Source organism: Enhydra lutris, unplaced genomic scaffold (genome assembly GCF_002288905.1).
Source record: "Enhydra lutris kenyoni isolate GAN:26980312 unplaced genomic scaffold, ASM228890v2 scaffoldscaffold53, whole genome shotgun sequence".
NCBI lineage: Eukaryota > Metazoa > Chordata > Mammalia > Carnivora > Mustelidae > Enhydra > Enhydra lutris.
The window spans coordinates 13,065,633-13,089,212 of NW_019154137.1; the positions used below are offsets into that span (position 1 = coordinate 13,065,633).

General features: G+C 38.8%; 1 protein-coding gene across 1 annotated transcript in view; it reads right to left on the reverse strand.

The window, feature by feature from the left end:
- The window catches only part of LOC111157294 (fibrous sheath-interacting protein 2-like), a 76,826-nt gene that overhangs the window by 26,215 nt on the left and 27,031 nt on the right, over positions 1 to 23,580 (reverse strand). The window contains exons 14-16 of the mRNA XM_022518603.1: positions 16,929 to 16,965; positions 11,926 to 11,959; positions 235 to 9,112 (exon numbers count right to left, since the gene is read on the reverse strand). Of these exons, the coding sequence (XP_022374311.1) occupies positions 235 to 9,112; positions 11,926 to 11,959; positions 16,929 to 16,965 (8,949 nt within the window). The remainder of the gene's footprint in view (positions 1 to 234; positions 9,113 to 11,925; positions 11,960 to 16,928; positions 16,966 to 23,580) is intronic.

The window sequence follows — 23,580 nt, forward strand, 5'->3', positions numbered from 1 at the left end:
CTCCTCCAAATAACAATTAAGTAAATGTGCTCAACGTTTTTTTCTTAGCACACTGACCAGTTAAAAAACACATAGTTTAAAAAAAAAAACAACACATAGTTAAACAGCCACCCCAAATCCAAGGCTATTTTCAGAGAAGCAATGAATGCAGCTTCTTGGATGTGAGGTGACAAAACTCATTGCCTTTTTTTCTCTAAAATGATGCCAACTTTTTATAAGTCATCCCTCACTCACCTCTGGTTTCAAAGTTCTTGAAATGTGTGACCACAGCTGTAGTAACGTATCTTGCTACTAGATGGATTTCTTTTGGTCCCAGTTCTTGATCTGCAAAAGCAATGACTTCAGCTTCTTCAGGAGGTTCTGGTTTCTCTAACTTTGGGTACCTATCTTTCCACTTTTCCAATAAAGTGAAATCTTCTCCACTTGCTACAAGGCTTTGGTTTTCTTCTTTGATTTTAGAGTTGATTCTTTGTTCCCATATTTTAAGCAAACTTTTATCATCCTTTTGTTCTTCAGACATCATAGACAAAGGCCCTTCCTTTGATACAAAAAATGGCTTCATTGTTTCTATACTTTCGTTAGAATACGGGGTTTGACTTGGAAGGCCATAACTTAACAGCAGGGTATGGACAATATTTTCCGCAGCTATGCCTATTTTGAGTGGAGAAATGGTCGTCTGTATATGGTTTGGCTTAACTGGCTTGGGGCACTCATAGTGAAGAACTTTTGGATTTTCACCTTCCATTTCTGTGAAGGACATGGGGTGCTCTGGTGCTGCTTGCACAGGGTCACTGGATTTCTGAAATGGTTTTGGTAATGGGAGAGAGCTGTTTCCTTTCACAACTTGTTCAAAATGGCTAAGGCCTTGGGCTTCACTTCTAGAATATAATGGTTTAAGTTCTGATTTGAGCCCCAATGGCTCTGTGGTTTTAAGTGTATCCTCTGCAGAGTATCTGACATTTGAAGGTAGATTAGAAGAAGCCTTCTCCTTTACTTTTCTATCTTTCTCTGAATAAAAAGATAAGCCAGGGATTTGTGGAAGATCATCCCTGCAGCTAATTCCCTTTGACTCTGAAGGGACCATTCCCATCCCAGTTGCAGATCTGGGCCAGTTGGCAGTGTAGGCCTTTTCGGCTACTTTGAGCAGATTTTCCTTTGGATGGCTTTTGATCATCAACTCACAGAAATGAGTACACTGGTCCATCAGTGTGCTGATGATCTGACTTGCCACAGTGTTTTTTTCAAATATGCTTATTGAAGATGGTTCCATTTGGCATTTTCCTTTGTCTACCTTGTTCTTTATTATACCAAGCATGTCATTGACAGTATTAGCAGTGTAAGTAAGCAGTTCTAAATGGAACGAGTGAAGCTGTCGAAGGGTATTATAGTGCATGTTCTCCTGGGAAATCATACTACATGATTTAGATCCATGAGGAAACTTATGCCGTGGTGGTAACTCGGGCAATATTATTTTCATGAATGGCTTCTGTTGGACAGCAAAAAAGTTTTCAATAGGTATTTTCACAATTTCAGAAAAAGCATATGTAGAGATCTGTTTAAATTGTAGGTCTGCAAATGATTCGAAGGTGTTCAGAACCCCTTCCATGAGCTCTTGAGCAATTTGGTGGCTAGAGCCCTCATATATTTTGTCTTTTAGCTTTGTGTCATAGATTGGTACATTGTTGAGGTTGTTTGTTCTTAAGGAGCCACCTTGACTTCTAGCTGTAGTTTCTTTCTTGCTTTCTAGCATTTCTTTACCATCTGTTATGAACATCTGAGTCATGAAGTACATGTCTAATTTTTCTAACAGATTTTTAACAATTTCCTGACCAAATATACTAATTTGTGCTTGGGAATTCTCAGCGCCAGAAGCAGCTCTTTTAAAGTTATGGCACCTGCTTTCATAAGCCTCAAGAGGTGACAAATTTAAAAGTGAAACAGATTGTTCTAATTCCTTTGTTTTCACTAAAATTTCATTCAGAACAGACTCAGCTACCATCAATAGCTTGTATTTTTCATTTCCCATGTCATTTGATTCTGTTTGCCGTTCATCAAACATTTGTGTAAAAATACCTTCTTTAGGGAAGATTTTCTCTAGCTGGGAAGAAACATTCTCCAAAGAGAATTGGACTTCTGGATTTGCAAGACAGATTGTCCTAAACTTCCTCTGTGAAAGTTTGAGATCATGTGAGTGTGAACCTTTTATCTGGTCAGCTGAATTGTCATTTTTCATAGCATATAATCCCTGCAAAACTGCATTAACTATGTTACTTGCTGTCATGATTTGATCAGAAGTTAAAGTGTCTACATTTACCATTAGTCTATTTTGCCTCACCTTTTGAAATTCATTCACAATTTTTTCCAGGATATTGCTTACTATATCCTTGGCATGCATTTTAAATTCTGCAGTGGGGAGTTTTGTTCTCACCAAGGAGTTTTTGGCATCCCCATCTGACAGCAGGTATGGCAGATCAATGGCAGTACTGGACCGACTGCCTCTGAAAGTCTTCTCTCTAGGACTTAACTTGGACTTACTTTTGGCTTTAGCACCACTAGGTCCTAGCTGTGGTTTTGTTCCACATTTAGGCAAAGAGATAACTTCCGATTTTGCTTTCAAGTTCGTTTTAAAACTTATATTAGGGCTGTCTTTGAGACTAGCATTAGAACTGCATGGCCTTGGAGATTGCATTCCATCAGACTGATCTTTAGGGGACAAATTCTCTTCTAGATTGAGCAAAACAAAATTTGTGATCTTTTTGAGAACCTTTTGGACCAATTCTTCACCCACTCGCCATGGAGAAAATTGCAATAAGGTATTTTCCAAAGAAGTGACACTTCTAATGCCTGTGTAAGGACAAACTCGTAGTATCACATGTTCAGGGGGAACACTTCTTCTTTCTGCTTGTTTTGATTCCTGAAAGCTTGATGGATTCAATAGTAATTCATCATGGCCAGATGCTTCCAATTCTTCCCTGGTCTCCTTCTTTTCATATAAGCATGTCATTACTATTGAGAACATTTTTCTGGAAACACTTTCAACTATGTCATTTGCAACACTGCTTATATGTGACTGTAAGGTTTTTTTCCGTGCTGCTGTTTTCATTTTAGAATTAAATGTAAAGTGGGGGCGTTCAGTAAATGGAAGCCAATGGTCTATGTCTTCCATTACCCTCTGATACACCTTCTTTAAAATTTCCTTAACTGCACTTAACAAAGCAGTTTTTTCCTGTCTAGAGTCTCCATTTCTAAATATTTCTTCCAAAACCCTTCTCAGGTTTTCTGCTTCTGATATAATTTGGTTTTGATATGGGTATTTTGAAAAAAGAGATAATTCAGTGTTTTCATCCATCTTTCTTTGACCTGGCAATATTTCATTTTGTACAACTAGTTGTGTAAACAGGCTAGGATTCTGCTGTGAATAAAACTTAGTTGCCTTCAAAGATATTTTATCATGTAAATTCCTTAAGATGTTGTTGACAGTTTCACTAGCAATTATATTTTCTTGGAATGAAGTATTGTTTGGATATGAATACATCTTTTGGATGTCTAAATCTATGTCATTTTTTATGAGCATCAAAATGGTACTGGCGATTATGTCAGCATATTCCCTAAGACAAACTTGTGATATATGAATTGCAGGTCCATGTTTTTTCCTGTAATTAGCAAATGTGTCATCTGTGACCTCTTGACTGAGAACGGTTCTAGCTGTTGAGATTTCTAGGATATTCACATCCGATGGCATTTGGTTTGCTTCAAGAAATATGCTGTTTTGGTTACAATTTGTTAATTCTGGGCTGACATACGTTTTTTCTGTAGTCTGAGTATCAAGAGTAAGTAGCATATCTATTCTTTCTGTGGCAAAAGATTTTAATCTATTAGAAATGGCTTTAGTAATAAAGTGAACACTTTCCTCACATGGGTCAGCAGATTTCTTGGCATCTTGTTTTTTAAGTACAGTTGTTTGATAATCATCAGAATAAACTGATTTCAGCTGTACATCTCTTCCCTTTCTTGCAAATAGAAATCTCCTCCTTTCCCCCTCATTCATTGAGTCTGTAAGAGTAGATCGTTGATGCTCTGCTTTGGGAAATGAATCAGAAAATGCCAGGGGCAATTTCAGAGAAATAGAATCCTTTGCATTTACACCAAGCATGATAGCAGAAGTGAGATTTTGAAGAACAATATCCACCATATCATTGGAAATCATTGTGACACACGACTTAGGAACTAAAAGCATTGGAATAGATTTATTTGCATACTTGGGGTTTGTTTCAGAGTTTGCTTCTAAATGTTTCCCACTTACGTTAAATTTATTAAGAGTGGATGCAGTAAGTAGGAGATTATTCTCGTCCAGTGTTTTCTCACAGATGTCACTTAAGATACCCTCAATGGTATCTAGTATTTGAAATTGAAGTTTTTTTTGATAATCACTTTTATTGAACAGCTTTCCAACAATATCTTCTGGCTGACCTGGCTCAATCTCTCTGTCAAATAGGTTTTTTTCATATTTACCTTTAGCAGACACAATACTTAACACTGTGTTAACAATCTGGCTTGGGATACTGCCAGAAACCACAATATTATGGATTAAGAATGGAATTTTTATTTCTTTATCTAACTTATGTTTGATTCCTTGTAAAATTTGTCTGGCCACTTCTGTTGCATATGAATTTAATTTACAGGCAGTCAGTTGACATATTGATGTGGTCTTTCCTGACTTGTCATGATCCATTGAACAATAAGAAAATTGATCACCAGAATATGAATCTTTGGTTGATAGCCATGGTTGGCTGGAAGCAGTCTCATCCTCCTGTAGAGGCAAAGCCGTTGGAATTGTGAAATTGATGTGAGGACAAAAGAGAGCTTTTACTTTGGAAGTAGCAAATGTTTCTAAATTTGTTAATACTGACTGTATAATATCTTCAACTACACTCATTTTGGTCATTTTACCACTACTAAATGTGGACTGAAATATACATGGATTTCTGTCCAGTATAGTAGACTGGAGAGAGGCCTTTTCTTCATTGTCATATTCAGGAAAAGAGATAATTGCTGGACAGGTGATAATGTTAGATCTATTTTCACTTGCATTTCTATCTGTCATGACAGCAGAATAAAGTTTTTGAAGTATGGTTCTAACAACATTATCTGCAACAGCAGTTACATCTGCCTCAGACACTAAAGGAGCCATTATTTTATCCATAGATTGAATTGAGTTTTGAGCAACTGGCTTATCACCAGGATGAGGAATGTCACATAAAGGGGACTGGGAGAGAGTAAGCACATTTAATCGATCAATTAAGTCATTCTGAAAAATTTCATTCAAAATATTTCTTATAATGGGTACAACTGGGGACTTTTCTGGTTCTTTGAGTTCTACTTCAAATTTTTTAAATGTTCTTTCTAGCTCCCATTGCTGAAGAGATTCTGATTTAGTTTCTTCTGTTGGTCTTTCCTCTCCAGCACTTTTTTTCTCTGTGTCTGCAGGATCTTCTAGGTAGGACTCTGGGTCAGCCCCTCCTGGAAGAAAATTTCCATAGGTTGGCCTGTATCTATAATTTTCAATCCCTTGCTTTTCTGGTTCAGTTTCATTAAATAATTGAGGAGGCTCTGCATCTAAAATTAAATCGACTAGATTCTTAAGCATTTCTTTCTCCTGTAGTGGCTTGGTTATGCCTGTTTCCAAATCTAGTAAGCTCACATTTAATTCCGTTTGAATAGCCTTCAAAATAGTACTTGATACTTTCTTTGCATGCATGTATAAAGCAGACTCCAGTTGTTTTTCACGTGTGTTTGCACAAATGTTGAAACTTTCACTTTCCCAGTACCTCTTGTTGCTCTTTTTATTTCCATTAATTATAGTGCCCAGAGTTTCTAAATTTCTTTGGGCAAACCCTTTCAATTTAGCAAAAACCATTTCAAAGATATCAGAAGCCATGACTTCCAGTTTATTTGGGTGCTCTTCTTTTGTGGTCCCTGTTTTGGGAGCAGTTGTCTTTCCGTTATTGTTAGTCACCTCTTGACTACTTGGCTGGATCATACTGGACAACATGCTGGCGATTATGTCAGAGCATCTGCCCATTTCCTCAACAAGCAAAGCAAATGATAGGCTGTCAGTATCAATATAATCTGAGATAGCTTTAAATTCTGAATTTGTGAAAATGTGATCCATCTCAGCACTACAGAATTTTCCAATGATACCTTCTAGAATTGTATAAGAAATGAGCTGAATATTAGACTGTAATGCAGTGGTTATTCTCAAATTCTCCTTGATCCACTCTCTGTTTGGTTCATCAGATCGTGGAGAATGTGGACAGTATCCTATGAGCTTGTGTAACATGTCACATAAGGTATCCCCAATTCTATCTAACACTTGCAGTCTGGTACCTCTGTGAATTTCCTCTTGCATATGAGGGCACTGAGAAGGCACACGTTGTTTTTGCTCAATCTCAGCAGTTTCATACGAGATTTTAGACCTTAGCTTATCTGAAGGGAGCAGAATATTGCTTTTATCTGTATTTCCACTTAGCAATTCACAAATGCAAGTTGCTAATGAACTTGTCATAATGTCATTATTTAGCTTTGTGACAAGAGAGTCTAATTCCTTTTCACTGTCAGCAAAATCTCCTGTATCTATAAAGTCTTTGGGAGGGCCACACTTCCCAAGCTTTAGATTTTTCTTATTGTATTTGAGTTCTTTCTGGATAGCATCCAAAACAATTTTTACAACTTTAGTTGTGTAAGTACTAAGGTGAGATTGAAATGAAGAATTCTTGTCAGGTTCAGGTTTTGAGTGATCAGCATGGCTTTCTAGTTTAAAGCAGTTTTGCAATTTTGGACAAATAAATGAGTTCAGCTTCTTAAAAACTGTGTAAGTGATCTTATCATTAATGTGAACTATAGGTTCAGGTGTTGATTCAGTTTCTTCAGGTTCTAACCAGGGATCTTTTGTAGGGTCTATGCCAAGTACAGATAAACATTTCATATTCCTTTTACTCTCAAGCCATATTTTTAATGGCTCTTTATTGGGTATGTCAGCATTATCTAGAGATGTTTGAGGTACTGATGAAGAATGTCTGATAATGTGACTATAAGCTATGTGAAGTATTTTTAATACAGCATCTACAATTTCTTGAGCTACTATTTGGATTTCTGATGCACAGAACATCTGGTTCATCCTTTCTTGACTGGACAGATCTTGTGGGCTTCCTGATGTAAGAAGTGAAGCTTCCTTATTTTTATAACCTGAGTGATCAGAGGGCCCAGAAGATAGGTCTTGGAGCACCTGTGCTAAAATACTTGTAATTATATCCTCTGAGGCTTTTTGTATTTGATGCTTTTCATCTTCACAGAAAAGCAAAAGGTCTCTATTCAAACATGGTTTGTCCTTAAAAAGGTCCTTATTATTAAAACCTGAGAGGTCAGTCTTTAATCCCCAATTGTGAAATGCTACTTCGTCTTGATAAGTAGGCTTTGTATGTAAGTTCATATTTCTTTTGTACTTCAAATCAGCATTTTCCCTTGTTAACCAGCGATCAGGAACCTGTTCTTGTAATTTTGCTTTTTCATCTTTGATTGATGAAATCAGTACATTTTCCACAATCTTGTCTATTTCTTTATTTTCATCTTCAGAATAAAGAACCATGCCAGGAACATTAATGGGTGGAAAGAGGCATCCATGTCTAGGATGATAAGCTACTCTGGTACTGCTGAGTCTGTGTCCTTCTTCAGTGTCAGAAGGACTACTCAGTCTGGGGTGTCTTCTCTTTGGGACATCTGTTTTTGCTGGTTTCTGATGTAACTGAGCCAAGAGATCATCAAGTAGATGAAGGATGGTCATTGTTTCCTCAGATGCAATGAGTCTCTCATTATTAAGTCCAATTTGTATATAACTTAGTATAGTGTTGATTGCTTCTTCTATATAACCAACCAGAGAGGATTGGGAAAAAATATTTGACACCAAGTTTTGTATGTCTTCTTTGCTAATCAAATTGGCGGCATCAGGTTCAGCACTGGATTTACTTTTGCTGGCTCTTTGAAGGAATGCATATGTTGGATCTTTTTGGTGTTGCTGGTAAGCAGGTTTGGTAGTGATCTCAAGATGAGCAAGTTCATTTTGCTTAGAAGATGCAAGAGATGTCAGCTTTTCTAAAATCACATGAACCATATCCTCTGCAATACCACTCATGTTCTCCATAGTATAAGGTGGTGAAGCTTTTGAAGTTTTTTCTTCTGGAGAAATGAAATGTTCCCCACTGGCTGTTAAGTCTGATTTAAAGTGAACTGACGAATTTTCTTGTGAAAATACCTCAGTACATTTTTTCTCAACTGCAGACTGTAGCTTCTCAAGCACACTTTCCATAATTTCAGCAGCTGCTGAGGAGATATTGACTTTGGAGAGCAAGCCTCCTTTGTCAATGTCAGTGTGATCAACCAGAGTTTCGGCCGTAACAGAAGCAAGACTGGGGATGGTCTTGGTTAATTCAGACACCATTTCATGAAAAATATTTTCTAAAATCAACTCGGATTCCTCTTTGAGGTGATATTTAAAGTTATCAAAAACATTCTTTAACTCCTGCATCTCATTTACAACTTTTGCTCTTTCATCAGAAGATGGCGGCTCTTTTAAGGCATCTGTTTCAGTGATAGCATCTTCAGAGTTCTTTGAACCTGTTTCAGTTGGTGCAGAAAGGTGAGTATCGGATTTACTGGTTTTAGGTTTAGGGGATTCAGTGGTTTTATTATATTTAGGTTCAGAGTCTTTATGTTTTCCTTTTCTGTGATGTTTTTTCCCCATTGCTCTTTTTTCTTTGTGGGCAGATGGTTTTACGGGTGTCGCTGGTTGTCCTATTGACCTGTCAGCTGTGTCCGCACAGGCCTCTGCCTGAAATGTCTCTGCCTGAATACGTGTTTGATATAGAAGCATTTCACTGCATGTGCTACAGCAACTCACACTATTTGAAGAGAGGGTAGAGTCATCAGGCATTGGGTATATAATATTTTGCAATCTTTCTTCATATTTTGTGATGGCTGGATATAATATACTGGTCACTGCAGCCACAACCCAAGTCATTATATTATGAACTATACTGTTCAGTTCTTCTGAAGTTACCTGGAAAGGAGGTAAGCAGGACACAAAGGAAATCACATATGGATTTACTCTATTGTAGGGACAGGGGCTAACCTTTAATTCCTTGTGTCAAACAATGCATAGCTGGAATCTAGCCATGGTGTATAGAGAGAACATAGGAAAGGATCTTAGAATAAGAGATTAATTTCAAATTGGTTTATTCTCTGTAGCTGTGATTTGTTCTTTGAATATGATTCCCTTTGATTCAAAATCCCCTGGAACATTGATTTTGAGCATTTATTGCTGAGCACAAATGTCTTCCTGGTTAAAAAAAATAGCCAAGTGGGTGTCTAGGCTCATAGAAAACAATTGCTCTGGCAAAAAGTAAGACCGTGTTGATGATCCAAGCATTATTTCTTTTCCTTTTTTTTTGTTTTTACAGTTTAAACTAATTTATTTAATGGTTAACATAAGTGAAAAGTGATGGTCTTAATGATAAAAAGAAAAAATATTTTGTATATCTGAAATAAAAAATGACTTAACTAATATTATTTACTATATAGTAAAAATGATCACCATCATCATTATTTTTCTGGGAATTAAGGACTGCACTTGTTTCTTATTAAAAATACAAACCAGAATTACCTTTGACAAACTATTTCATGAAACAGATTTGCAGTCTATATATACAGAAATAGCCTCCTTTTGTGTAGACATCTTTCCAGCTAGGAGCTAAAATAAAGGGTGAAAAAATACCACAGCAGAAGGGTCAGGCTGTGGGCTCTGTGGCCCACTGGTTGCTGCCTTCCTCTGTCAGTTCGCTGTGTTTTTAGGCAGGCAGAAGACTACAGCTACTTGTTAAGGTTTAATGAATAGTCAACAATTAGCACTAATGATTTAGTGGAAATGAATAGGCTTTGGGTCCAACAAAAGATTATCAGCACAAACTGTCTTGGAGAGGGAGGCAGAGGATAGTTCACATTAATCTTGGTCAAAAACGCTGAGCTAGAACTGGGATGGACTCAAAGGGCCAGAAGGCTGGGCAGTAGAGGGAATTTGGGGGTCTCCTTCACTGTGAGCTGAAGTAGAAACCCAGGGACCAGACCTGAATGACCTTTTTCTCTATGGTAAACTGCACTCACTGTCACAGCTTGGACTGGACTGGAGGCAAAAGCAAACTTCACCTGCAGAACTCTGTATGTGTTTATGTACTTCTCATTGCAGATGTATTTTGGGAACATAAAAATCCTCCTGCCTATATTTAAATGGTATTTGTTTTTAAGTTATTATTGTCCTCAAGACAGTCAGACCAAGAATGCATACCTTCTGCAGAAACTCTTATTTCTCAAAGCTGTGGATACAAGTCAGTGGCAACAAAAGCTGGATGCTTGGCATTCTGGCTATGCGCTGTTCTATATCCTGGCATTTGGGCACCAGATACCCTAGAATGTGGTTGTTGCCTCCCAGTTACCTCCAAAGGTGGCTTCCAGATTGTTCAGGTTTAGGCCAGTATTCAGTGAAAAGTTAACACTTTGTCAAATGTAGTGTATCTCTCCTGATCCATTAGAGAAGGTTTGAGAACCACTTCAGATAAAGCTATTTTTTTTCCATGCCAATTCCCAAATCTCTTAATGCATTTTTATTGTGATTAAATACACAGAACATAAAATGTACCATTTTACCATTTTAAAGCATACAGTTCAGTGGCATTAAGTATGCTCACAACGTTATGTAAACATCACCACTATCTAGTTCGCTTAATGCATTCTTTGTCACCTTTTGCCCTGACTAGAAAATGGCTACTGAGTTTGAAAAACATAGTTTGGAATAACAACATATGGTCAAAAAACATTTCTTTTACATAAACATGTCCTGATCAAACACTTCTAAGAATAACAGCTAACCATTAATAGGTAAGTTACTTACCTTTTTAGTCTAAATTGGTCCAGATATGTTCTAATACATATGAGCTAAGAATTTCAATATATATTATTTTCTTAATTCCAGAGAAAATGTACAGAAGACCTACATTATTACTCTTAAGGTAGCTGAGAAGAGGCATTTTCAACCTTGATATATAAAACAAGGGCATTCCTAAAGTTTTTAATGAAATGAAATGCGATAAATAGAATCTGATTTTCAGCTTATTTCCACTATACTATTAAACCAAGAAATATTCTTTTGGTGCCAGTATGTCTAGTTCTTTGTGTTTGTTGCACGTTCTCTGAGTTGAGCAGGTGTATATGTGAAAGAGTGTGTGTGTGTGTGTGTGTGTGTGTGTGTGTGTACTACTCCCCTGCACCCCTCTTGTGTTCATGATTCCTCTGTCTAGCCTTAAGAGTTGAGGCTCATCAAATTCACCCTCATCTTTGCCTAGTCCAAGTTGGAGTTCTCAGGTGACCGGGTCCCTTCTTTTGATAGAGTACCATCCTAAGATTTTTCTTACTCCAGGGAAAATTAGGAGACAGATCCAGGCTGTCTCACATGCCCAAGGGACAGTATGCTCAGCCCTAAGCCAGATCTCAATGGTCTGCAAAGGCATTTCCCTTTATGGCTTCCCATTATGGAGCAGGTTTGTGGTGTTTGATGCTTTTCTCATGATAACTAAACCTCCTAATGCTCCCCCAATCCATCCTCCTGAGCCCCCTGCCCAACAGGCCAATAACAGTAACTTTGGACCCCTGCAAAATTCAAGATTAACTGAGAGTGAAAGTCAAGAAGAGAAGGCAAAGAGGGAAACTGACTGATGTCAACAGATGATTTTGCTCATTATTTGATTCACAGACTTTTCTCTAACTTCATATGACAAAATATCCTTAACAAGTTGCCTTATCAGTGAATTTCATCATACATACTTTTTTTTGACAGCAATTTTGACAGTGGTGGTGTCTGAAAGGTGAAAAGAGATTGATTTTATTACTTCTGATCAATAATTTATGTAACTCCACCCACCCCCAATTCCTCAGCATTGAATCAGATTATTTCCTTTGTGCTTGGGAGATTTTTTTCTCCCTAGCAATTCACAAAAAAAGAATTAAGCTTTATTTTTTGTCTAATCCCCCTATTTAGCTTCCTACTTAGATACTGGCCTGTGGGTACAGGACATGCTCCATTACTCACAGGAGTAGAATGATAGCTGAATAAATGGTAGAATAGTAAACAGCTGTTGCATAAACTAACATCTGTCTGGTATTACTATTCATGAACCACTTAGTCGTGTTTGCTTCAGAGTGAGTTGGGAAGAGCATGGGGTTGGGGAGAGAGGGGGTGGGCTAGTCCTTTCTGCTTGCTCTGCTTGATCAGAGCTTCCTGATAACGTGTTTTCTGCCCACCTCCTCAAAACTCCTAGTCTCATCCCCTCACCCTACAATAGGAAAAGATCCACGGATGATTCTTCGTAACAATGGATTAAAATAATGTGTTTCTGATCATATGCAATAGCAAATCAGAGGCAGCCCTTTTCTAGGTATCATAACATTCTATTCTATGTTTTTTCCTCTTCTTAATTTTATTTTTTAAAAAGGTTTCATTTATTTGTCAGGGAGAGAGAGACCAGGAGCACAAGCAGGGGGAGTGAAGGGCAGAGGGAGAAGCAGGCTCCCCGCTGAGCAAGGAATGGGATGGGACTCAATCTCAGGACCCTGGAATCATGACCTGAGCCAAACGCAGACGCTTAAATGACTGAGCCACCCAGGCATCCCTTTTTCTCTTTTTTAAAAGTTTTTATTTTAATCACCCAGTGCTCATCACAAGTGCCCTCCTAACTCCCCATCACCTATTTCCCCCATCCCCCCACCTCCCCCCTGATAACCATCAGTTTGTTCTCTATAGTTAAGAGTCTGTTTCTTGGTTTGCCTTTCTTTTTTCCCTTTGCTCATTTGTTTTGTTTCTTAAATTCCACAAGTGAGAAAAATCATATGGTATTTGTCTTCCTCTGATTGATTTACTTCACTTGGCATTATACTCTCTAGCTCTATTCATGTCATTGCAATCTATTTTTTATCTATGTTTTAATCAAAACTATTTATTATCACCTACTACTTGGAACCACAAATATATTTTACTAAATTGTAGCCAGAGAATAACACAGTCATGTAAATTATAGAATTCTAAAAAAAGTTACAAAAAATAAGGCCTAAGACTCTAATTCTGATTTATTTTCATATTTTCCTGCCTATGTGGATCATTTGCTTCTCTTCTTCCTGACCTTCTTAAAGGAAAATGCACACTCTATCTTCATTTTCACTTGGCCTGCCCTTCTGTTATCAAAATTACTTTTCCCCCCAAGGCCCACAATTCAATTTTGAAAAATATAGCCCATCTCTGAAATTACAACATAATTCCTAGTAGGAAAAGAAAAACTTCCAGGTCTCAGCTAGGGTTAGGGAGCATAGCTCATCCTCAGACTAGTACCTTTTTGCAGTATGGAACCTGGAACATGAGTGCTGATATCAGTGACACAGTTCCTATCCTTTGGCTTCATTTATTTTTCTAAGACTCAATTTCTCAGGCCAACTCCAGTGCAATTTCTTCTTGTAGGTCCTCTGCCACCTAATGCATCCAGATTCTTTTTTCTGCTCTATGGCTGGCACCAAGTGGAACCCAGTGAGTCCTGTGTATTTGTTGCTACCTGTCCTCACAGGCTTTCTGCCCCAAAGGCATACACTTAGATAACAGGAAATAGCAAAGATCTGAGAACAAAACTAACCAGATAAATGAGACGGCCTCATATAAGGCCACTAGAAAATAGTTGTGATATCACATACAATCTACAACTCACAATGAATTATTAGATTTTTGTTGGAGTCAAGCAGAAATCAAACAGAAACATGCAAATGAACTTGCTGTTATATTGGAAAGTTCCATCACCGTTCTAGGAGTGACATGATAGTCCATCTACTCTTCCCTAGTCTTAGGCAGTTTTCCTCCACAGGCTGACGCTACTAGGAAGGTGTCTAAGATTTAGGTCATTTGTATTGCTAACTTCCTACTTCTTAAAGAGGGCAGTGATATTAATGACCATTAATCCAGAAGCCCCAAAGAGAAAGCACACTTTTTCACAGTTCAATTTGCCATGTCACAAAACTATAAATATACCTTTCTTTCTTTTTAAAGATTTTATTTATTTATTTGACAGAGAGAGATCACAAGTAGGCAGAGAGGCAGGCAGAGAGAAAGAGATGGGGAAGCAGGGTCCCTACCTAGCTGAGAACCCGATGTGGGGCTCCATCCCAGGATCCTGGGATCATGACCTGAGCTGAAGGCAGAGACTTAACCCACGGAGCCACCCAGGCACCCCTATAAATATACCTTTCTGCTTCTGACCTTCTCCTCCATACAAGCTCACTTTAGTCCAGAAGATAACATAAAGACATCTTCATATGATTGGCCAGCCACCCTTTGAGGATTAATGTGACAAGCCTAAATTTTAGTCTGCCTAATCCTTGTGCATATCTAATTTTTAATCTAACTGGTGGCCTTCTGCTTGTATCTCTGGCGCATAGCTTTGAGGTGGTGCCTGTTACCTCCTGCTCATCCACACACATAGTCCATCCTATTGCCACATCCATTTACTCATTCCAGTGGCTAAATGGGAATTTAAAGCAGCACCTCTATATCCTAACATCAGTGGTTTAATCTGAAAGCCAAACCTGGGTGGTACCACGGGTCGCCTTCCTTTTTCCTGACATTTCAGCCACTGCCCTGTACCCACTTCACTCTCTGGCATTCCTCAAGTCTCCCTGTCTTTTGTCCTGTTGCTGTGTAAAGCACAACTGAGGTCAGGTAGTGCTTGATTCATCTTGGTATCTAATACCCAGAACTATACTTTGAACACAGTAGGCTCTCAATAAAGTCTGGCACACAAATTCCCACTTAACGTGTTTTAGATGCATACTTCTCTCTATTCCAAAAGGAAGGCCATCGTGCAAGGCCACAAATCATTAATGAACTTCTGTAACGGGCACCTATTTAACTATTTTTCATTTGTCCTACATTTTCCTGTCACAGGTGTTCAGCAGAGAGAGTGACTAGATAATATCACATCCCTCCTCAAAGCCATTAGACCACACCATTCAGTGGATGAAATACTTCTGAAAACGGTCTTCTCCTCTCATCTTCCATCCCAATCATAAGAACATACTCGGTATCTAAATGCAAAGCTTAATTATTCTGTTTACCCCACTGCTATCTTATCATATTTGCTTCCTTTTGTCCTGATTTCTTTGGTTTCTAATTATATTTTGTTAGGCTTACTGTGTATGGCCTTTGTGTAAGCCTTAGGAAAAACAGAGAACTTGAGAGGAGAGAAGGGAGAGAGGTAAGTAGTGGAACACATGTGATGCATCTAGCACTGGGGCTTGGGAAGCACTAAGCTGCATCAGAGAAAGGACCAAGTCCAAGCCCTTGAACCTGTGTTCCTCTCTATAAGGCAAGGGGATGTGACGTGGGTCCAATCGACAGAGCCAGACCAGATGGTCTTGTTAGCCATGTTTTATTGTGCTCTGGCCTGGAATTGTCCTAGGTATAGCTAAAAGTACTTTAACCCTGTGTGTTTGAGAGGAATGAGGAAGAAGCTCCCAGATTATGTGCAGAGCTCTTCATTTTAGCTGAGCTAAGATTTTTAGCAAAAGGGTATCCAGAGCATTTGCTTTTGAAAAGAGTCAAGTGATTCTGTAGCTGTGTAGTCTAGGGTAGTGGGAAGGCAGGAGGAAGAGGGAAGTAAGAATTAACATTTTCTAGAACTACATAATTATCACTCCTCACCTTTATTTCTTTAAACTATCCTAATATTGGGCTAGTCAGTTTCCTTCCTTCAGCCTCTTTGCATCTTATGGGCACTCAGTAAGGCAAACTGACTTCATTACTCCTAAGCATAAAATCCTTCTTCTAGGAAGCTTGCTCTGAATGTCAAAACCATTTACCACCACATACTACTTCACCTTACCCAACCATTTTCATCAGAATTTGGAATTCATAAAATCTATCCTGGACCTCACTTGGTTTGAGGATTTAGAAGATGATGGTGTTTGATAAGTGAGATCCATCAGGAGTTATGTGATATGCATGGCATATTCAAGTTTGTGGGGAACTGCACTTTATTTTTTTAAGACTTTATTTATTTGACACAGAGAGCAAGAGAGAGAACACAAGCAGGGGGAGTGGGTGAGGGAGAAGCAGGCTTCCCGCTGAGCAGGAGACGGATGGAGATGCGGGGCTCCTGCCTGGGATCATGACCTGAGCTGAAGGCAGATGCTTAACAATTGAGCCACACAGGCGCCCCAGGAGTTGCACTTTAGCAGAATAAGTGGCCACCAAGGTTTGTGGGCTGAAAGGCACCTAGGCCAAAAAAAAAAAAAATCTTCTCCACTGTCCTTGATTTTTGTATCATTAGAGATTTAGTACTTTAGATTACAGTATAAATATCCTCAGATGGGGTAACAGATTAAGTCATTAATACTACATGTTAAACTAATTCATCATTATTAGAAAGCCAATAACCTCAAAAGGCACAAGTAATGTACGTTTGAATGTGGAGAGGGGAAAAGAATAGTTCTAGATCCCAGAAAGTTACCTGGAAAGAAGAGGTAGTGCTACCTGAAAGGGGAGTGACGGCCCTAGAGATTAGGGGAGTACAGAACAAAAGCGAGACTAGAGGGAAGGTGAGAGAACATAAATAACTTTGCCTACTTTACAATTTTAGCTGAGTCCCGAGAGGTTGCAAAACATGAATGTAAGTAGGACTATAAGAACTGAGGATTCCGTGGGAGCATCTGCCCTTAAGCAGCACTCCTGTGTAATTATTAAAAGGTTAATTTAAAATAACGCATTAATTTATTAAGCTTTCTTAGATACTTACTTAATTGACGAATCATGAGAAGGGACGTTTCCTTGAGCTACAGATGAATTTTCAGAGAGAAAAAGAAAATTACTACCTGTCGGTAGCCTTCCCAAGCTACTTGTAAAATGGTAATTAACATCTATTAATAGGTCTTTATTCCCTGTTGTCACTGCTGTGTTTAAACCCTCCAGGGACTGCCAGGGAGGCATAAAGTATGGTTTACAATCTGCGCCCACTGCCTACCTCACCAGCCTCAATCTCTGGCCACCATTCTACATATATTCTGTGCTCCAGAGATCCTGAACATGCAATTCCCTTTGCCTGTGCCCTTACTATTTAGTTTGTAACTCTAACATCGCTCTTTTAAATTCCTCACCTTTTAGGAATCACTCAGCTTATGTTACCTCTTTCAGAGAGCCCTACTTGAAATTGTCCTGCACAGACAGGCATCCTCTGTCAATGCTCCTGAAGCACCCTATACTTCCTTCTATTATAGGACTTACTGTGCTATAGTTTACAGTGTCCGACATATAGTAAGCACTTAATAACACTTATTTATTGAAACAATTCTTTAACACAGGTGTTGGGTCAATGTTTATTAGTCTAACAGTCATTAATCTCTTCCTATTCAAATACTGTCTAACATGACTTGCCTGCCATCTAGCAAAGTTCCATGAGCAGATATTAGAAAATATTTCTAAATAATTACAGTAAAGCAAGTCTTCATGTAGAACATCTCCATAGGAATACTAGAATGGTGTATATCAATTATACACATACATCACTAAACAGTCTTAGACAAACAGAATGCTCTGAATAATAGAAAGTAGTATTGCCAATTAGAGCCAGGTCAGAGTCAAGGAAAATTGCTATTTATCTTTCTCCTAAGAAATGTAAAGTGTATTGGGAGTAACCAGTAAATTCCAATGATCTGTTTGAAAACATTTACTTAAAATTCTATGTGCCTTCCTGAGTTTCTTTGTTTATGAGTATATTTGTACATGTGTACAGTTTTGGAAAGGAAGGAACTGGAATTAATAGTGTATTAACCTGAAAAATTAAGTGTGAAGATAATATTGCTGTGGTGGTTTCAAAGTATGTTTACAAATTCTTTGGTAATACTCTCTCAAAGGGAAAAGAGGTTAACTCTATTCCCTTTGAGTGTGGGTTGGACTCAGTGACTTGCTTCTAATGGACAGTCCAGGGCAGAAGTGATGGTATATAACTTCTGAAACTAGGTTATAAAATATATTGTGGTTTCAGCCCCTCTACCTTGGATCACTCAGTCTGGGGGAAGCCAGATGCCATATTATGAAGATACTCAAGAAGCCTTATATAGAGGTCCACAAGGTGGGGAACTGAGGCCTCCTACTGACGGCCATGTGAGTGAGCCATCTTGGAAGTGAAGCCTCCAGTCCCAGTTAAGCCTTTAAATGACTGCAACAGCCCTGGATGACAACTTGACCATAACCTCATGAGAGACCCTGAATCAGAACCACCCAGCTAAATTGTTCCTGGATTCCTAACCATAGAAACTTATATAAGACAATTTTTTTAAGCATCCAAACTTTGGGGTGATTTGTTACTTAGCAATAGATAACTAATGTGACCGTTAGAAAAAATAACTCTTCCATGGTTTCTAGGAATATGGTAGATTAAATGTCCTGAAGAGCCTGTGTGAAACCTGTTACAAATGCAATGGGAATTTTATAAATATACAATTAGAGTGTAGAACTTCAATGCACCTCTTTAATAGCTGGACACATTTGCAGACAATAAAAAAAAGGCCTAGTAGATGGAAAAATCAGTAAAGACATAAAATCAATAAACGTAATTTAATATCCATTTAGAGCTTTCCATCCTTCATAGAGAGAATACACATTATTTTGGTATGTCCATGGAACACTATCAAGTTGCAGTCACATATTTGACCACAAAGAAAACCTTAACAACTTCAGTGTATTCAAGATTTACAGGCTATACGCTCTGAATGTAATTTAAAAAGCTGGGACCCGAATAGTAGGAGTCAAGATGGCGGAGAAGTAGCAGCTGAAACTACTTCAGGTAGCGGGAGATCAGCTAGATAGCTTATCTAAAGATTGCAAACACCCACATATCCAACGGGAGATCGAAGAGAAGAACAGCAACTCTAGAAACAGAAAATCAACCACTTTCTGAAAGGTAGGACTGGCGGAGAAGTGAATCCAAAGCGACGGGAAGATAGACCGCAGGGGGAGGGGCCGGATCCAGGCAAGCCGCAGAGCAGCGGAGCACAAAATCGGGACTTTTAAAAGTCTGTTCCGCTGAGGGACATCGCTCCAGAGGCTTAACCGGGGTGAAGCCCACGCGGGGTCAGCGTGGCCTCAGGTCCCGCAGGGTCACAGAAGGATCGGGGGTGTCTGAGTGTCGCAGAGCTTACAGGTATTAGAACGGGGAAGCCGGCTACAGAGACACAGCCGAGGAGTGAGCTCTAAGCTCGGGGTTACCTTGAACCGGTCGCAGGCTTGGTCAGCTCGGAGCGCGGCCGGAGGCAGGGTGACGGGAGTAATTGGGCGCTGTTCTCTGAGGGCGCACTGAAGAGTGGGACCCCGGGCTCTCGGCTCCTCCGGGCAGGAGACCGGGAGGCCGCCATCTTCATTCCCGCCCTCCGGAACTCTACGGAAAGCGCCCAGGGAACAAAAGCTCCCGAAAGCAAACCCGAGCGGATTACTCAGCCCGGCCCTGGTAAGGGCGGTGCAACTCCGCCTGGGGCAAAGACTCTTGAGAATCACTACAACAGGCCCCTCCCCCAGAAGATCAACGAGAAACCCAGCCAGGACCAAGTTCACCTACCAAGGAGTACAGTTTCAATACCAAGGAGAGCAGCGGAATCCAGAGGAGGAGAAAGCAAAGCACGGAACTCATGGCTTTCTCCCAATGATTCTTTAGCCTTGCAGTTAATTTAATTCTTTTTTCTTTTTCAATTTTTTTTTCTTCTTCTAAATTTTGTAAACTTTTACCCTTTTCTTTTTTAACGTTTTTTAACTAGTTTATCTAATATATATATATATATTTTTTTCCTTTTTATATTTTTTCTTTATTGGTTTTCTTTTTTGTTTCTTTTTTTTTCTTTTTTTCTTTCTGAACCTCTTTTTATCCCCTTTCTCCCCCCTCACGATTTGGGATCTCTTCTGATTTGGCTAAAGCATATTTTCCTGGGGTTGGTGCCACCCTTTTAGTATTTTACTTGCTCCTTCATATACTCTTCTCTGGACAAAATGACAAGGCGGAAAAATTCACCACTAAAAAAAGAACAAGAGGCAGTACCAAAGGCTAGGGACCTAATCAATACAGACATAGGTAATATGTCAGATCTAGAGTTCAGAATGACGATTCTCAAGGTTCTAGCCGGGCTCGAAAAAGGCATGGAAGATATTAGAGAAACCCTCTCGGGAGATATAAAAGCCCTTTCTGGAGAAATAAAAGAACTAAAATCTAACCAAGTTGAAATCAAAAAAGCTATTAATGAGGTGCAATCAAAAATGGAGGCTCTCACTGCTAGGATAAATGAGGCAGAAGAAAGAATTAGCGATATAGAAGACCAAATGACAGAGAATAAAGAAGCTGAGCAAAAGAGGGACAAACAGCTACTGGACCACGAGGGGAGAATTCGAGAGATAAGTGACACCATAAGACGAAACAACATTAGAATAATTGGGATTCCAGAAGAAGAGGAAAGAGAGAGGGGAGCAGAAGGTATATTGGAGAGAATTATTGGAGAGAATTTCCCCAATATGGCAAAGGGAACAAGCATCAAAATCCAGGAGGTTCAGAGAACCCCTTCAAAATCAATAAGAATAGGTCCACACCCCATCACCTAATAGTAAAATTTACAAGTCTTAGTGACAAAGAGAAGATCCTGAAAGCAGCCCGGGAAAAGAAGTCTGTAACGTACAATGGTAAAAATAGTAGATTGGCAGCAGACTTATCCACAGAGACCTGGCAGGCCAGAAAGAGCTGGCATGATATATTCAGAGTACTAAACGAGAAAAACGTGCAGCCAAGAATACTATATCCAGCTAGGCTATCATTGAAAATAGAAGGAGAGATTAAAACCTTCCAGGACAAACAAAAACTGAAAGAATTTGCAAATACCAAACCAGCTCTACAGGAAATATTGAAAGGGGTCCTCTAAGCAAAGAGAGACCCTAAAAGTAGTAGACCAGAAAGAAACAGAGACAATATACAATACCAGTCACCTTACAGGCAATACAATGGCACTAAATTCATATCTCTCAATAGTTACCCTGAATGTTAATGGGCTAAATGCCCCAATCAAAAGACACAGGGTATCAGAATGGATAAAAAAACAAAACCCATCTATATGTTGCCTACAAGAAAATATGCATCTTAAATCCGAAGACACCTCCAGATTTAAAGTGAGGGGGTGGAAAAGAATTTACCATGCTAATGGACATCAGAAGAAAGCAGGAGTGGCAATCCTTATATCAGATCAATTAGATTTTAAGCCAAAGGATATAATAAGAGATGAGGAAGGACACTATATCATACTCAAAGGAACTGTCCAACAAGAAGATCTAACAATTTTAAATATCTATGCCCCGAACGTGGGAGCAGCCAACTATATAAACCAATTAATAACAAAATCAAAGAAACACATCGACAATAATACAATAATAGGAGGGGACTTTAACACTCCCCTCACTGAAATTGACAGATCATCCAAGCAAAAGATCAACAAGGAAATCAAGGCCTTAAATGACACACTGGACCAGATGGACATCACAGATATATTCAGAACATTTCATCCCAAAGCAACAGAATACACATTCTTCTCTAGTGCACATGGAACATTCTCCAGAATAGATCATATTCTCGGTCCTAAATCAGGTCTCAACCGTTATCAAAAGATTGGAATCATTCCCTGCATATTTTCAGACCACAATGCTCTGAAGCTAGAACTCAATCACAAGAGGAAATTTGGAAAGAACCCAAATACATGGAGACTAAACAGCATCCTTCTAAAGAATGAATGGGTCAACCAGGAAATTAAAGAATTGAAAAAAATTCATGGAAACAAATGATAATGAAAGCACAATGGTTCAAAACCTGTGGGACACAACAAAGGCAGTCCTGAGAGGAAAATGTATAGCGGTACAAGCCTTTCTCAAGAAACAAGAAAGGTCTCAGGTACACAACCTAACCCTTCACCTAAAAGAGCTGGAAAAAGAACAAGAAAGAAAGCCTAAACCCAGCAGGAGAAGAGAAATCATAAAGATCAGAGCAGAAATCAATGAAATAGAAACCAAAAACACAATAGAACAAATCAACGAAACTAGGAGCTGGTTCTTTGAAAGAATTAATAAGATTGATAAACCCCTGGCCAGACTTATCAAAAAGAAAAGAGAAAGGACCCAAATAAATAAAATCATGAATGAAAGAGGAGAGATCACAACTAACACCAAAGAAATACAGACAATTATAAGAACATACTACGAGCAACTCTTCGCCAACAAATTTGACAATGTGGAATGGATGCATTCCTAGAGACATATAAACTACCACAACTGAACCAGGAAGAAATAGAAAGTCTGAACAGACCCATAACCAGTAAGGAGATTGAAACAGTCATCAAAAATCTCCAAACAAACAAAAGCCCAGGGCCAGATGGCTTCCCGGGGGAATTCTACCAAACATTTAAAGAAGAACTAATTCCTATTCTCCTGAAACTGTTCCAAAAAATAGAAATGGAAGGAAAACTTCCAAACTCATTTTATGAGGCCAGCATCACCTTGATCCCAAAACCAGACAAGGATCCCATCAAAAAAGAGAACTACAGACCAATAACCTTGATGAACACAGATGCAAAGATTCTTGCCAAAATACTAGCCAATAGGATTCAACAGTACATTAAAAGGATTATTCACCACGACCAAGTGGGATTTATTCCAGGGCTGCAAGGTTGGTTCAACATCCACAAATCAATCAATGTGATACAACACATTAATAAAAGAAAGAACAAGAACCATATGATACTCTCCATAGATGCTGAAAAAGCATTTGACAAAGTACAGCATCCCTTCCTGATCAAAACTCTTCAAAGTGTAGGGATAGAGGGCACATACCTCAATATTATCAAAGCCATCTAAGAAAAACCCACCGCAAATATCATTCTCAATGGAGAAAAACTGAAAGCTTTTCCGCTAAGGTCAGGAACACGGCAGGGATGTCCGTTATCACCACTGCTATTCAACATAGTACTAGAAGTCCTAGCCTCAGCAATCAGACAACAAAAGGAAATTAAAGGCATCCAAATCGGCAAAGAAGTCAAACTATCACTCTTTGCAGATGATATGATACTATATGTGGAAAACCCCAAAGACTCCACTCCAAAACTGCTAGAACTTGTACAGGAATTCAGTAAAGTGTCAGGATATAAAATCAATGCACAGAAATCAGTTGCATTTCTCTACACCAACAACAAGACAGAAGAAAGAGAAATTAAGGAGTCAATCCCATTTACAATTGCACCCAAAACTATAAGATACTTAGGAATAAACCTAACCAAAGAGACTAAGAATCTATACACAGAAAACTATAAAGTACTCATGAAAGAAATTGAGGAAGACACAAAGAAATGGAAAAATGTTCCATGCTCCTGGATTGGAAG